The sequence below is a fragment of the Montipora foliosa genome, chromosome 2 (genome assembly GCF_036669935.1).
Source record: "Montipora foliosa isolate CH-2021 chromosome 2, ASM3666993v2, whole genome shotgun sequence".
Taxonomy (NCBI): domain Eukaryota; kingdom Metazoa; phylum Cnidaria; class Anthozoa; order Scleractinia; family Acroporidae; genus Montipora; species Montipora foliosa.
The window spans coordinates 39,410,702-39,423,084 of NC_090870.1; the positions used below are offsets into that span (position 1 = coordinate 39,410,702).

Sequence of the window (12,383 nt, forward strand, 5' to 3'; positions counted from 1 at the left end):
CAAAATCTGACAACGGATTTTGTCGCAGATTCAGTAATAGGAAATCCATGTCGGGTAAGGATTTCAATTAACAAAATCCGTCGCGAAATCCGTTATCGGATTTTGTGTTCGATTGGAAATCCGAAGATCCAGATTTTAAGATCTAAATCCAGATTTCCCAATCGAACGCACCCTAATTTGTGACACTGCAAACCGCGGAACAAGCGGAACCTTGAAAAATGACTGTTTTTAGTGAAACCAAATGGTGTAAACGATGAGATTTACATTATGAATGTTAAAAATCGACTGTACCCGCCGATTATCGCTTTCCAGGTGCCATTTCTAGCTGTTATCTGCGTATTTGAATCATGTGATTCAAGTTAGCCAAGAGAAAATGAGGGGACAGAGAGGGAGGCTCCCGGTCCAGTCCTTGGGATATGTCATGTCCACGAAAGTTATTTTTAGACAAGCGGAAGTCTTCCGAGACGTCCGCATGCAGGCCAACTTCGGTCCGATGTTTGAAAGAAAATAAATATTCATCAGCCTTCCACGTGCGGCGTCATTTTCTCTTTTCACTAAGAACCTGAGAGCGAGGCAAGACTGCATGCGGACGTCTCGGAAGACAGACTTCCGCTCGTCTAAAAATAACTTTCGTGGACATAACATATCCCGGCCAACGCCCGGAGCCTCTCTCTCTGTCCCCTCATTTTCTCTTGAGTTAGCTGATTAACTGGTGGATTGCGTGACAAGTCACAGTCTACTAACTCATTTCGATCCCGCTTGCTTTGAGGATTTTTTAATTTTTTTCGCGACATGCTATTTACTGCCTGTCAGTTGTCATTTTGATTTTATGGTTTTCGTTTAACGTCTGTTTTAGTACCTTGTGAAGTTGGCTTCGGCCGCTCATCGTCTCATTTGCCTTTTATGTTTGTATTATTTTCTTTACTTTTTACGCCGTCTGTTTGACATCAGGATTTGCTCAATCGCCTGTGGTTACAAGGAGAATTTGGTGCCTTGCGCGTTGGTGGTAGGATGGTTTCCCTGATCTTGGCCTAGGCCTGACCCAGGCCTTGCACATAAATACATTTGAATCGTGAGCGTATACGCTACATTTATTTATCGCCGAGAAGAATCAAATAAAATGAATTTTTCAAAATATGAACTTTTCCACAGAGGGAAAAACATGTCACCGAAGCAACGATACGTTCCTTCTTCCATTCATGTTTGCGGCATGGTAGCTCTTTCCTTGGAATACCTTCGTAACAACAGCAACAACAACAAAAAGTAACCGGAAATAGGGAATTGAGCACATAGTCATTTCCTATTGTGACTTGTCACGCAATCCCTCAGTTAATCGGCTAACTTGAATCAGATGGTGCAAACACGCGGATCACAATTAGAAATGGCACCTGGAACGCGATAATCTGCGGGTACAGAGGATATTTAACAAATATTAATGTAAATCGCATCGTTTTTATCATGGGGTTTCAGTAAAAACAGTCATTTCGCTAGGTTCCGCGGTCTGCATTTCCCCTAAGTAGTCTCACCCTTTCTTAGTTACTGTCTGAAGAATGCCTTGATATTCGTTGTAATAACTGCCTTTTGGCCGTTGAAGTACTGATAACCCCCGGACATGAATCATGCAACATGCTTATTGGCTTTGACCTAAGGCATCTTTCTTCAACTATTAAAACCTAGGATACAAAGGTAGGTAACTCTATTTCCATAAGAACTTACCCCAAGAAAGATGACATCAAAATTAAATCGGAGTGATTTGTTCCTTTGTTTCGTTGCTTCTTTTCTTATTGACTCTGTATTATGTATTTTCTAGAAACTCATGCATGTGAGAATAATGGTAACTGCTCTCAGTTGTGTCTCTTAAATCCAACTGGTCGAACATGCATGTGCCAAACCGGAATGGAGTTCAAAGAAGATGGAGTGACATGTAAGTTTTCCCCTTCCAGATATAACTTTAGATGTGTGTAAATTGTGATCTGTGCGGATGTTAACCGTGGAATCAACTTTAAAAGGCTATGTTTGAATAAGGTAGGATGACCGTATTAATCGTAAAGCCGCTTTTATTCAATTCCCCAAACGACGGCTGGAAAGCATTAATAATAATTGCTATACCCCATGAGAGAAATCCCCCGCCAGTTTTTCATTTGGCAACCACTCGCGCATTTTCTTGCCCTTTCACCAAGATATATGTGATTGCCTCAAATATGGATTGGTTAATTGCTCTCCTTGTGATCCCCGAAGTTGGTCTTTCGACCTATGAACGCTTCATATCTCTGTGCTTTTCTTTTAAACCATAGGTGTATTTGGCGACGTCTTATTTGTTACTGATTCCCTTCATGGCAAAATCTTGTACTCTCCTCTGACGCCCCAAGATATCTCGCTCATTCCTCTATATATTGAAAACCAGACGTCTCCAGCTGACATAGAAGTTGATCCATTTGAAGAAGGGCTCTACTGGACGGACTCCTCTCGTGGCACTATTGAACGCGCTCATCTTTATGAAAAAGACCAGGAAATCATTCATTCGGGCGTGAACCAAGCTTATGGCCTTGCTCTGGATCTTGTGGCTGGAAACGTTTATTGGGTGAATGGGGGCAATTTGTCAATCTTTGTTTCAAAGCTTGATGGGCGATACCCCAAGGTCTTGATTTCTAACCTGTCTTCCCCGCCTAACGACATAGTTGTGGACACAACAAGAGGGTAAGAAATAAGTAATTATCAATCGGCCAAGGATTTTGCTTAGTGAAAGCGCATATCATTTGTGTCATTTGAAATAGAAGTCTTAACTCTGCGCCCTGCGCGAAAACGTTAGTTTTCACCTTGTCCTGGTGACTCCCTGCAACACATAAACCAAACTGTCTTTTTTGGTTTCGGATTGCCGGACGGATGGCATTACATTGAACGAAATTTAAAATACGAGAAATGTGTCTCTCCACTGCAGTGAATTTTTTTTTTTCTTGCTGACCATATCTGTTTGTTGCCAGTGTACTACAATCAGTTTGTGCAGAAAGGCCGGTGAGTGTATCAACCCGGACCGAACCAACATTCGGGGTCTCAAAATTATTTTATGTCACATGAACAACGAGGAAAAAAGATCGCGCACGGGTAAGCAGTTGGGGATGCGAGAGTAAACACACTTAAGATCTAAAACCTGACATGCTGAGAAAAAAATATTAAATTATTTACCCTTAATGCACTTTTTCGCTTCAGGAGTTTGTTAAAATTAGTAATGCACCGCATTCTGTTGTTTTTAGGCGTATGTGTTGGGCGGATCATGGATTTCTTGAATGTGCTCACATGGATGGAGCAAATCGCAGCGAGGTTTTTTCACTGACACTAAGCAATAACGATACAATAACTGTTGATGGTCTTGCCCTGGATGTCACCACCAATAGAATTTACTTTGCAAGCAGCTACTTGAAAAAAATAATGTTTCTTGACCTTGATGCAGTTGAGAATGGCAATATTCAACTGCTGGTTCCCAATGAGAAATTTGTATTTGGTACATCTGCAGTTGTGATTGATGACCAATTTTTATACTGGAACCACCAACAGAGGGTTCTTCGAATCAATAAGACTACCTATGTTGATCAGTCATGGGAAACCGTTGCGGATGGACCGTATGTGCCCAGAGGCCTGGCGATTAAGAAAGGGACTCCTGAACGAAACAGTTAGTATTCTTGGTTTTCACATGACGTCACGACCGCCATGTTGGTGCCCTAAACAAAGAAAAGGCGGCCATGTTGGTGCCCCGACCAAATCCTCCGGGAATTTAACTCTATTATTATGCAAACGCTTCCTTTTGTTTTCGTTGAAAAACATGGCTGTTGATCACGTGAGTGAAAACCAGCAATTGACCCAACTAATAAAAATAATAATAATAATAATAAAATAAATAAGTAAGTAAGTAAGTAAATGAAAACAATAGCCAAAAAAGCTACACTTTTTATACCCGTAATACATACCTGTAACGTTTGTGGGCTGCGTTTTAATTAATCTCAACCTCAGACCTCAGGGTTTCCCGAAGGTAATCCGGTCTTCCTCGTCATTAACTCCTAGTCTCGCTAACGAGGGCTATAAACTGCGTCCGACATAATTAAGTCCCTAAAACTTAAGCTAAAAGTGATTAGCATGGCTAGGGCAAGTTTCTTTTAAATGTTAGTTTTATCATTTGTTTACTTTTTAAAAACGCAGTTACCAGTGGATACTAGTGTTTTTCTCGAAACGAAATATATCCAGCTTCATTTCGAGAAATGAGGCTGGACATATTTTTCAGGTGCAAATATTTGCTATCAACTATTCAATCTTATTTTCTCTAATAAACCCGCTACTTTTTTTTCTTAGCTTCTCATCCGTGCTTTGCTAACAATGGTTACTGCACGCACCTTTGCCTACTAAAGCCCACTGGATACCAGTGTGCGTGTCCTGATGAAGACGATGTTCAACCCTGTTCAACACTGCCTGTGCCACCTACAACTCCGAGCACCACCACAGAAACCACCACGGCCATTGACTATTGCAAGGATCCCAATCTCTGTAAGAATGGTGCTAAGTGTCAAATAGACAATGACCAACTGACAGGCTTCCATTGCGAATGTAAAGGATACTTTCGAGGTCTTGCTTGCGAAATACCAATAGGTAAGCTGCGTAAAGGTTACTAAAAAATACATTGCCGGAGGCTGTCTGGAGCAGTTTGATCCCTTTTTTTTTTGATCCACCAAAACGTTAAACAGGTTTTGTAACGGATAACGCGTTCCAAAGTAAAATGTGGTATTCCAATTTAGGAAAATTCGGAACAAATACTGAGAATCACCTCAAAAATGGCTGTTTTTTCCTTGTAAAATGAAAACCTGTCTCGGAAAACAGCTTTTTTTATGATACAGGTTTTGAAGTTTCGTCGGACGGAAATTAGTGTAAAATTGGCAGAAAATGTAATGTGGAGCGTCCACGGAAATTCATAATCGCCACTCTATTCTAATGTCTGAACCACGCATGATAAGCCAAATGATCTTCTGAATTTCGTGTCTCTCGAGAAAGAGTTTTCCCCATAGAAAACGGGAGAGGATTCAGAATTTCTAATCCTCTCATGAACACAGGAGAGGAATCAGAATTTCTGATCCCCCCATGAACACAGGAGAGGATACAGAATTTCTGATCCCCCACAAAACACAGAAGAGGATTCAGAATTTCTTATCCCTCACAAAACACAGAAGAGGATTCAGAATTTCTGATCCCTCACAAAACACAGGAGAGGATTCAGAATTTCTGATCCCTCACAAAACACAGAAGAGGATTCAGAATTTCTGCTCCCTCACAAAACACAGGAGAGGATTCAGAATTTCTGATTCCTCGCAAAACACAGAACAGGATACAAAATTTTTGATCCCCCCGTGCATGAACACAGGAGAGGATTCAGAATTTCTGATCCCTCACAAAACACAGAAGAGGATTCAGAATTTCTGCTCCCTCACAAAACACAGGAGAGCATTCAGAATTTCTGATTCCTCGCAAAACACAGAACAGGATTCAAAATTTTTGATCCCCCCGTGCATGAACACAGGAGAGGATTCAGAATTTCTGATCCCCCACAAAACACAGAAGAGGATTTACTTCTGGAAAAAATCATCCAATGATACTTAAGTTACGTTATTCACGTTTCAATAGGGGAGATTTTCAATACATTTTGACTGGCTTCAGTGTTACCCGTTTTGCTGTACATTTTGGCTGGCTAATCAATGTATTGCCGGAGGCTGTCTGGAGGAGTTTGATCCCTTTTTTGATCCACCAAAAAGTTAAACAAGTTTTGTAACGGAATGATTCGTAAACACTGTTTACATTCTGGCTTTCTATCCACGGGAACACAAACAATTAGGCTATCTACTGACTAAGAAGTTTATGTAACAAAGTGCGAGCCAAAGAGGGTCAGAGCAGGGGAACAGCTGACGAAAGGTCGAATTTCCATTTGCCTTTGTTTTGGCCTTTCCGAGAATATCATACCCTTAAAGAAACATTTAGAATTCGCTAAAATCAGCATGCCGTGGAGAGGTTTCGATTTAGTAGGAGCAAATCTCTGCAACCTTGTAAATAAAACTAAACTAAACTCGATTTGGTCATGCCATGTCTAGTTGGGCCCAGTATCTAAGTGTACTTGTTCCGGTTTGTTTTCGACTGCGTGAATTCTCGCGTGAGAAATTCAACCGGACGTAAGTCCCACAAAAATGGGAACGTGATCGCGAAAGATGTTTCTGAAAAACATGAAAAGGTGGTCTTTATTATTACTTCTTTCATTTTCAATATTCGATGCTTATATAAACTTTATCAACAGGAATCATGTTTCCTTAAACTAATTATATGCTCCTATTTCCAAATTGCTCGTTCCTCGTGTCATGTTTCCCCTTAAAATTGGGGAAAATGTTTTTTCAGTTCTTGTATTTAACGCCCACGCCAGATTTTGCTCAAGTAATCCGTGAATTCTCACATTGCCTGCCTTTTCCCCAATCTCGCCCTCGCGCGATTGGTGGATTTATGTTTGCTTGGTAAGCCTTTTTTGTCAACTACGTTCCCTCTTTTATAATATTGCACTGAAATGAATTCCTTTTTTTTTTCAAGCGGAAAAAGAAGTCGTGGTGGTTGTAATTAGTATTTCAGCCCTTGACAAGGTCAGTTAATTTTCATGGTAGTCACTAGATGTTTTCAGGACGAAAGGTAGTTTTGTCCACTAAAACTAAAACAGAGAGTGGAAATAATCAATACTGTGTTCGATGGGTAAACAGGAGGCACAGATATTCTTTTTTATTTTGTTTTATTGGAGCCTGGCCTCATACATCCTAAGCCCTTTTCATGAGATATCCCTGCCAAACCGACCACATTTGTAGAAGAGAATGTGGGTTCTTCAATTTCACACTTGATTTAAAGAAAAAGTGCAATGAGACAGCGCTTAAGGTTGATAATCCTCATCCAAGACGACTTGAAAGTCTAATCATTTGTAGATGTACTTATTTATTTAAAGCTCTTGATTTAAAACCCCAAACCCCCGCACGAAAGTGCGCTAACATTCTTTTCCTAAAAGCAAAAAAAAAAAAAAAAAACCTCTGTCGCCTCTTTTACTCCCTAAACAGTTTTTTTTTTTTTGCACTTTCCTTTTAGGTAACAGTAAAGGAACAAATTGCTTCATGGCTGAATGAAATTTGCACATCGACACCAGAAGAATGTCCAACATCCATGTAGGTATCCTTTGAACTACTTACTTTGTATTCAAGGAGCCTTTAAAAGTATGTTTTGTTAATAAGTAGATCATCAAAGTTAGGAAAGCCTGAGAATTTCAGTCTTGAACTGGATTCAAATCATTCACCCTTCTCGTTCAAGCCTGGATTTTTCAGGATTTTTCGGAATTTTAACCGCAGACACTTCCCATTCAATCCTGAATTTTTTAGGCTTTCCATTCATCATTGCTCAAGTAACATAACTGCGACGATTTACATCTTGTCTTGATTCTCTCCGCGGTACAAATGTATGTCTTTCATGTATTAAGCCTAGTCGATAGTCTGTTTTGATGTTCTAAAACTTGTTGTTGTTGTTGTTGTTGTTTTTTTTTTCAAGTGTCTACGGAACCAATACGTTGTATTTAAGCAACAGAGGGCTCTTTCGTGTTTACATAGCCTCATATAAACAAGAGGAGGAGTTGGGAGAATTCAAGACAGTTACGTGTCTCGGATGTGCATAACTGTCTCAAATTTTCCCAGTTCCCCGAGAGTTTAGACAAGGCTATGTAAACACGGAAAAAGTCCTCTATTACTTTTATAAAATATTTCCCAAAGATAATTCGACAAATGAAAGAAAATGCTAGGTTTTATTTTACTTCTTGATTGAAACAGAGTTTCTTGATACACGCTCATATTTCCTACGAGCCAATCAAAACGCGAGTCTGGTAACACATAACCAATCAAAATTCGTGTGATGTCACAGCTACGTTTACATAAGCACAGCTAGTTACACTGTCCTAGTACATCAACTCCGACAGTTATTCCGCAGTGGCACCCTATATGCCTCATGCGCACTTGACGTTTTACGAGGTGCGACTGCATTATTTTCTGAACTTGATTCCTCCTGCCGTAGGTTCGGCCTCTTATTCTTATTTGTCGTTGGTGTTGATTCATTTAATATAGGGAATTTACGTTTTGTCAAACATGAGTGTTTTTTCGAAGGTCCGAGAAAATGTTACACAGTTTAAAATTAAAAGTCGAAGATGGAAGAGACGTCCCCCAATGTTGGCATTTTGAATCGTGTATCGTTATCTCTTAACCTGGTATGAAGTTCCTCTGAACAAAGGGTATCATTTCATGGCCTTTGAACCTTAATTTGGCCAGAATCGATTACGATCAAGAGGATAGGCTATCTGTGCCTCTGCTTTACCCAGCGAACACATCATTTGATTATTCCCACTCTCTGTTTTAGTCCTAGTTCTGGATCATTGGTTAAACGATCGGTGGACAAGCCTATCTTTCGTCCTGAAGACATCTACCTTCCGTCGGCGCCTAGAAGAGTCGATGGTGGATTCGAAGCTGAGTTTGTAGTGCTTGTCAACAATGGCACATCACAAAGCGTTGTACCAGGAAGCACCGTTCTATCATTGATTGAAAAGAACCCTGGGACACTAGATAATAAGCTTGGAGGAACGCTGACAAGAGTTGAAATTAAGCAACCACCATCGAAACCCACCAGTCTCCCCCAAGAAGAAGGATTAAATGAAGGCTCGATTGCGGGCATTATCATAGCCGTGATAATTATCGTTATCGTAGCGGCCATAGCGGTGTGGTATTACCGGTACGGTTCTTTCTTTCTTTGTGAGTGTGTGTGTGTGTGTGTGTCTCTCTCTCTCTCTCTCTCTCTCTCTCTCTCTCTCTCTCTCTCTCTCTCTCTCTCTCTCTCTCTCTCTCTCTCTTTTTTCTTTTCTTTTCTCTTTGTATGCTACACTTATGTAATATGGGCCGTTTTCCTATTAGAGACGCATAATCCGTCCAGACGTGCGCTGCGTCTCGACTCATGTTATCCGTGTAGTGTAATGACGCCGGGACGAACTATTTAAAACGCACAATCCGTCTTGGGCGAACTTGGCCAAACTTTTTTTCTGCGACTGTTAGATTCGTCTTGTATAATGACGGACACAAGACGCATAATGCGTCTAGATGAACTATCCAGTTTGGTACGTCTTCGAAGACGTATTAAAGTGGATAATTTGTCGAGACGGATTTTGCATCTTGTGCCAGTCTTTATACAAGTCGAACCTGTCAGATGTACAAAAGAAGTTTGCCCAAGTTCATCCCACACGAATTTTTTTGCGTCTCTAGTATAAAAATGGCTATTGGTACGTCACTGATGTCTATCGGTGAATGGCGAACACACTAAGACCATCCCCACAAAGACCATCCTCAATCGAAAATCATGTAGACACCAAAATGAATGAGCTGATTGTCTTTTTACATTGTCCAGTGCATTTCAAGGCAGAATCGGGGTTGGTTAACTGGTTCAACAATATTGACGCCCGCTCTCGTAATAGATCAGTGACACGGTTGTTTGCTAAATGTGACAATCAAGTGAAGCTAGGATCCTCGCAGTTATGAATGCAATTTTAGCAATTGCGTAGAGAAGCCTGCAAAATTCAGGACTTCGACTGGGTTTGAACCCGTGACCTCGCGATACCGGTGTGACGCTCTTATTATAACCAACTGAGCTTTGAAGCCACTGACGTTGACTAAAATTGCGTTCATAACTGCGAGGATCATAGCTTCACTTTATTTCAGGTCCATGGTTCAATATATGATCCATGTCATCTATCATTTCATCGTTGATTCATTCATCACGAGAACATTGAAACCCACAAATGACCAGCCCCCATCAGTTGGTTATAATTAGAGTGTCGCATCGGTATCGCGAGGTCACGGGTTCAAACCCCGTTGAAGTCCTGAATTTTACAGGCTTCCCTACGCAATTGCTAAAATTGCGTTTATAACTGCGAGGATCATAGCTTCACTTAATTTCACATCAGCAGTTCAATATATCATCCATTTCATATATCATTTCATCAAATGCGAAAATGTTTGCTAAATGCGAAAACGAAGCCCTTTTTGCATTCATCTCTAAAGTTTGCGCTCAATAAATAGCGTGTTTTACGCACACCACTGTCCTTTTCACTGTTGATTGAACAGCCAGTACGTATACATTCCGCGAAATACTTATATTCGCTCCAACAACGACCAGCCCTTAAAGAGTCACCTTTTGAAACTGTCATCGGCAGCCCAGTTGATAATTTCTTCTTTCCCCCCGCCGAAGCAGAACTATAAGTTCGCCCATTGTCAATTGTTTAGTGCCAAAATTGAAAAACGCTTCTGCATTTTCCTTTGATTAGGAGTAAACGAAGAGGCTCCCATAGCATTCCTTACCAAAAGGATGAACATGAAATGGCAAAGACAACGAGAACTCAGGTTGCCGCCTTTGCAAATCCAGGATATGATGTTAACAGTGCGCTTGATAACTTTGGAAACGAGAACGGCACCGTAGCTGTAAATTTTGCTCCCTTCGAAGATATCGTAGAATCAGGTGCAGTTTCTAATCCTGTGTATGACGGCATCGGTATGACCGCGATGCCCTCTGCCAAGAGTAACCACACAGAAGGCGCCATTGGTGGCCAAGGCGATGGTGCACAGGAGCTTCCAAAGAAGCAACCGTTCCCACTAGAGGAGAAGGCAGACCCGAAGTACGTTGATCTGAACAAGAACGCCGAGGCACAGGAGGAGCCACGCTACGAGTCACTGTGGTCAAAGGGTGAAGTGGCAGACAAGGACCAAGTAAAGATTGACCTCAAAGGAGAAAATACGTACGAGACACTCCCAAGTGACGGGCAAACAGTTGTGGTCCTGGATGAAGGCGATAATCCATTTGCAAAGATCAAATAATGGACAATTTGATGTCATTGTCCTTTCGACGGCACCGTATTATTAGCTGTGGTAGACTGTGGGCCCTTTTATCAAAGGACGCATTCGAGCGTTTTCCTTCTTAAACATACTGCTTCTATCTTAGGTAGCAACTTCATGTTTTACAAAAGCTTCTTTTACAAAATTACATTTAACTTTAGTTCAGTCAACCAGAAAACAGATTTCTTGTGTCTCGGTGTAGTTAAATACTCCACATAGATTTAACCCTTTCATTCCCAAGATCGAAACGTTTATTCTCCTTACAAGTACCATAGGGTAGTCATGAGAATTTGGTGTTATATCAAGATCAAACCTCCTAAGCTGATAATTATCTTCATTCTCGATACCTATCTGAATGACATTTCATTGAAGTTGTGAGGAGAATTTACATGCTGATCACTCTTGGAGCTCGAAGTGTTAATTAATTAAGGACCACCTGTAAAAGAAGGGATAGCTTTCTAGATCATCTTCCAAGAGAGCCCAAATAGTTGAGCACAAAGAAAGCTATAACTGAGCACAAGCCTTGAAATGAGGCCTTCTATTAATTTCCTTTGTTTTATTTTTCATTTCAACTACATGTATTTTGGTTTTCTTCACACCTTCGATGTGAAGTAAAAAAGGAGTTCGGAGAAAGATCGCAATCATATGAAAGAAAAGAACCTTCTTTCAAGGCTTGGTTTGGATTTGGAGATACGTCTTAGGAGACGCTATTTTTTTATACGATGCTAGGTTTAGGTATACTTCCAAGCAAGGCCAAGCTTTTACAAAACACTCACCTTGGTACTCTCATATCTCTTCCATGCAACTCAACAGTGTTTCGGAAACATAGAAGCTAACCGTTTAACGTAGGAGATGCATACATGTTACTCTAGTAAGTAATTCTACTACTATATATACTAATTATACGTTTGTAGCTGCCACTTATTGTGACCTTTTTGGCCAATTTTAAGTTCCATACTCACCGATTATGCTTCAAGTCACATTAAAGTGCATTTCACTGTAGTGTCGAGAGCAGTTTCAATTAATTCGGTTTTGCTATGCTGTCTGGACAAGTGAACGAATCATGGGCATGCCCGCAACCGAACTTGCGGTAGTCGCTATTGTCAGATTTGACTTGACGAACCCTATGTGAAAATTGCTCTTAGAAGAGACAAGATGCACCGCATATCTAATGCCTGTGGTATATTTTTCCATAACAAAAAGTTGACCAGATTTGGAAAGTCGTGAAAAGAGGTACATTTAAGTTGGTATAAATCTGTGTTTACTGGATCAGTTGTACTCAGGAACAGTTTGTTGTGTCTGTGTAAGACAATATCAAATGCATTTTTAAACGAGTTTGATACCAGTTTTAGCGAGAGGATTTTTCTATTCTTCTGAAAAGAAATGACTTAAGGAATAAAATGGTCTAATATTATA

At 40.5% G+C, this 12,383-nt stretch overlaps 1 protein-coding gene across 1 annotated transcript in view; it reads left to right on the forward strand.

Moving 5' to 3' along the window:
• LOC137993051 (prolow-density lipoprotein receptor-related protein 1-like) overlaps nucleotides 1–12,383 on the forward strand; it is an 81,216-nt gene extending 68,833 nt beyond the window's left edge. The window contains exons 52-59 of the mRNA XM_068838705.1: nucleotides 1,811–1,924; nucleotides 2,295–2,697; nucleotides 3,252–3,667; nucleotides 4,342–4,635; nucleotides 6,607–6,656; nucleotides 7,144–7,220; nucleotides 8,452–8,820; nucleotides 10,403–12,383. Of these exons, the coding sequence (XP_068694806.1) occupies nucleotides 1,811–1,924; nucleotides 2,295–2,697; nucleotides 3,252–3,667; nucleotides 4,342–4,635; nucleotides 6,607–6,656; nucleotides 7,144–7,220; nucleotides 8,452–8,820; nucleotides 10,403–10,949 (2,270 nt within the window). The 3' untranslated portion in view covers nucleotides 10,950–12,383. The remainder of the gene's footprint in view (nucleotides 1–1,810; nucleotides 1,925–2,294; nucleotides 2,698–3,251; nucleotides 3,668–4,341; nucleotides 4,636–6,606; nucleotides 6,657–7,143; nucleotides 7,221–8,451; nucleotides 8,821–10,402) is intronic.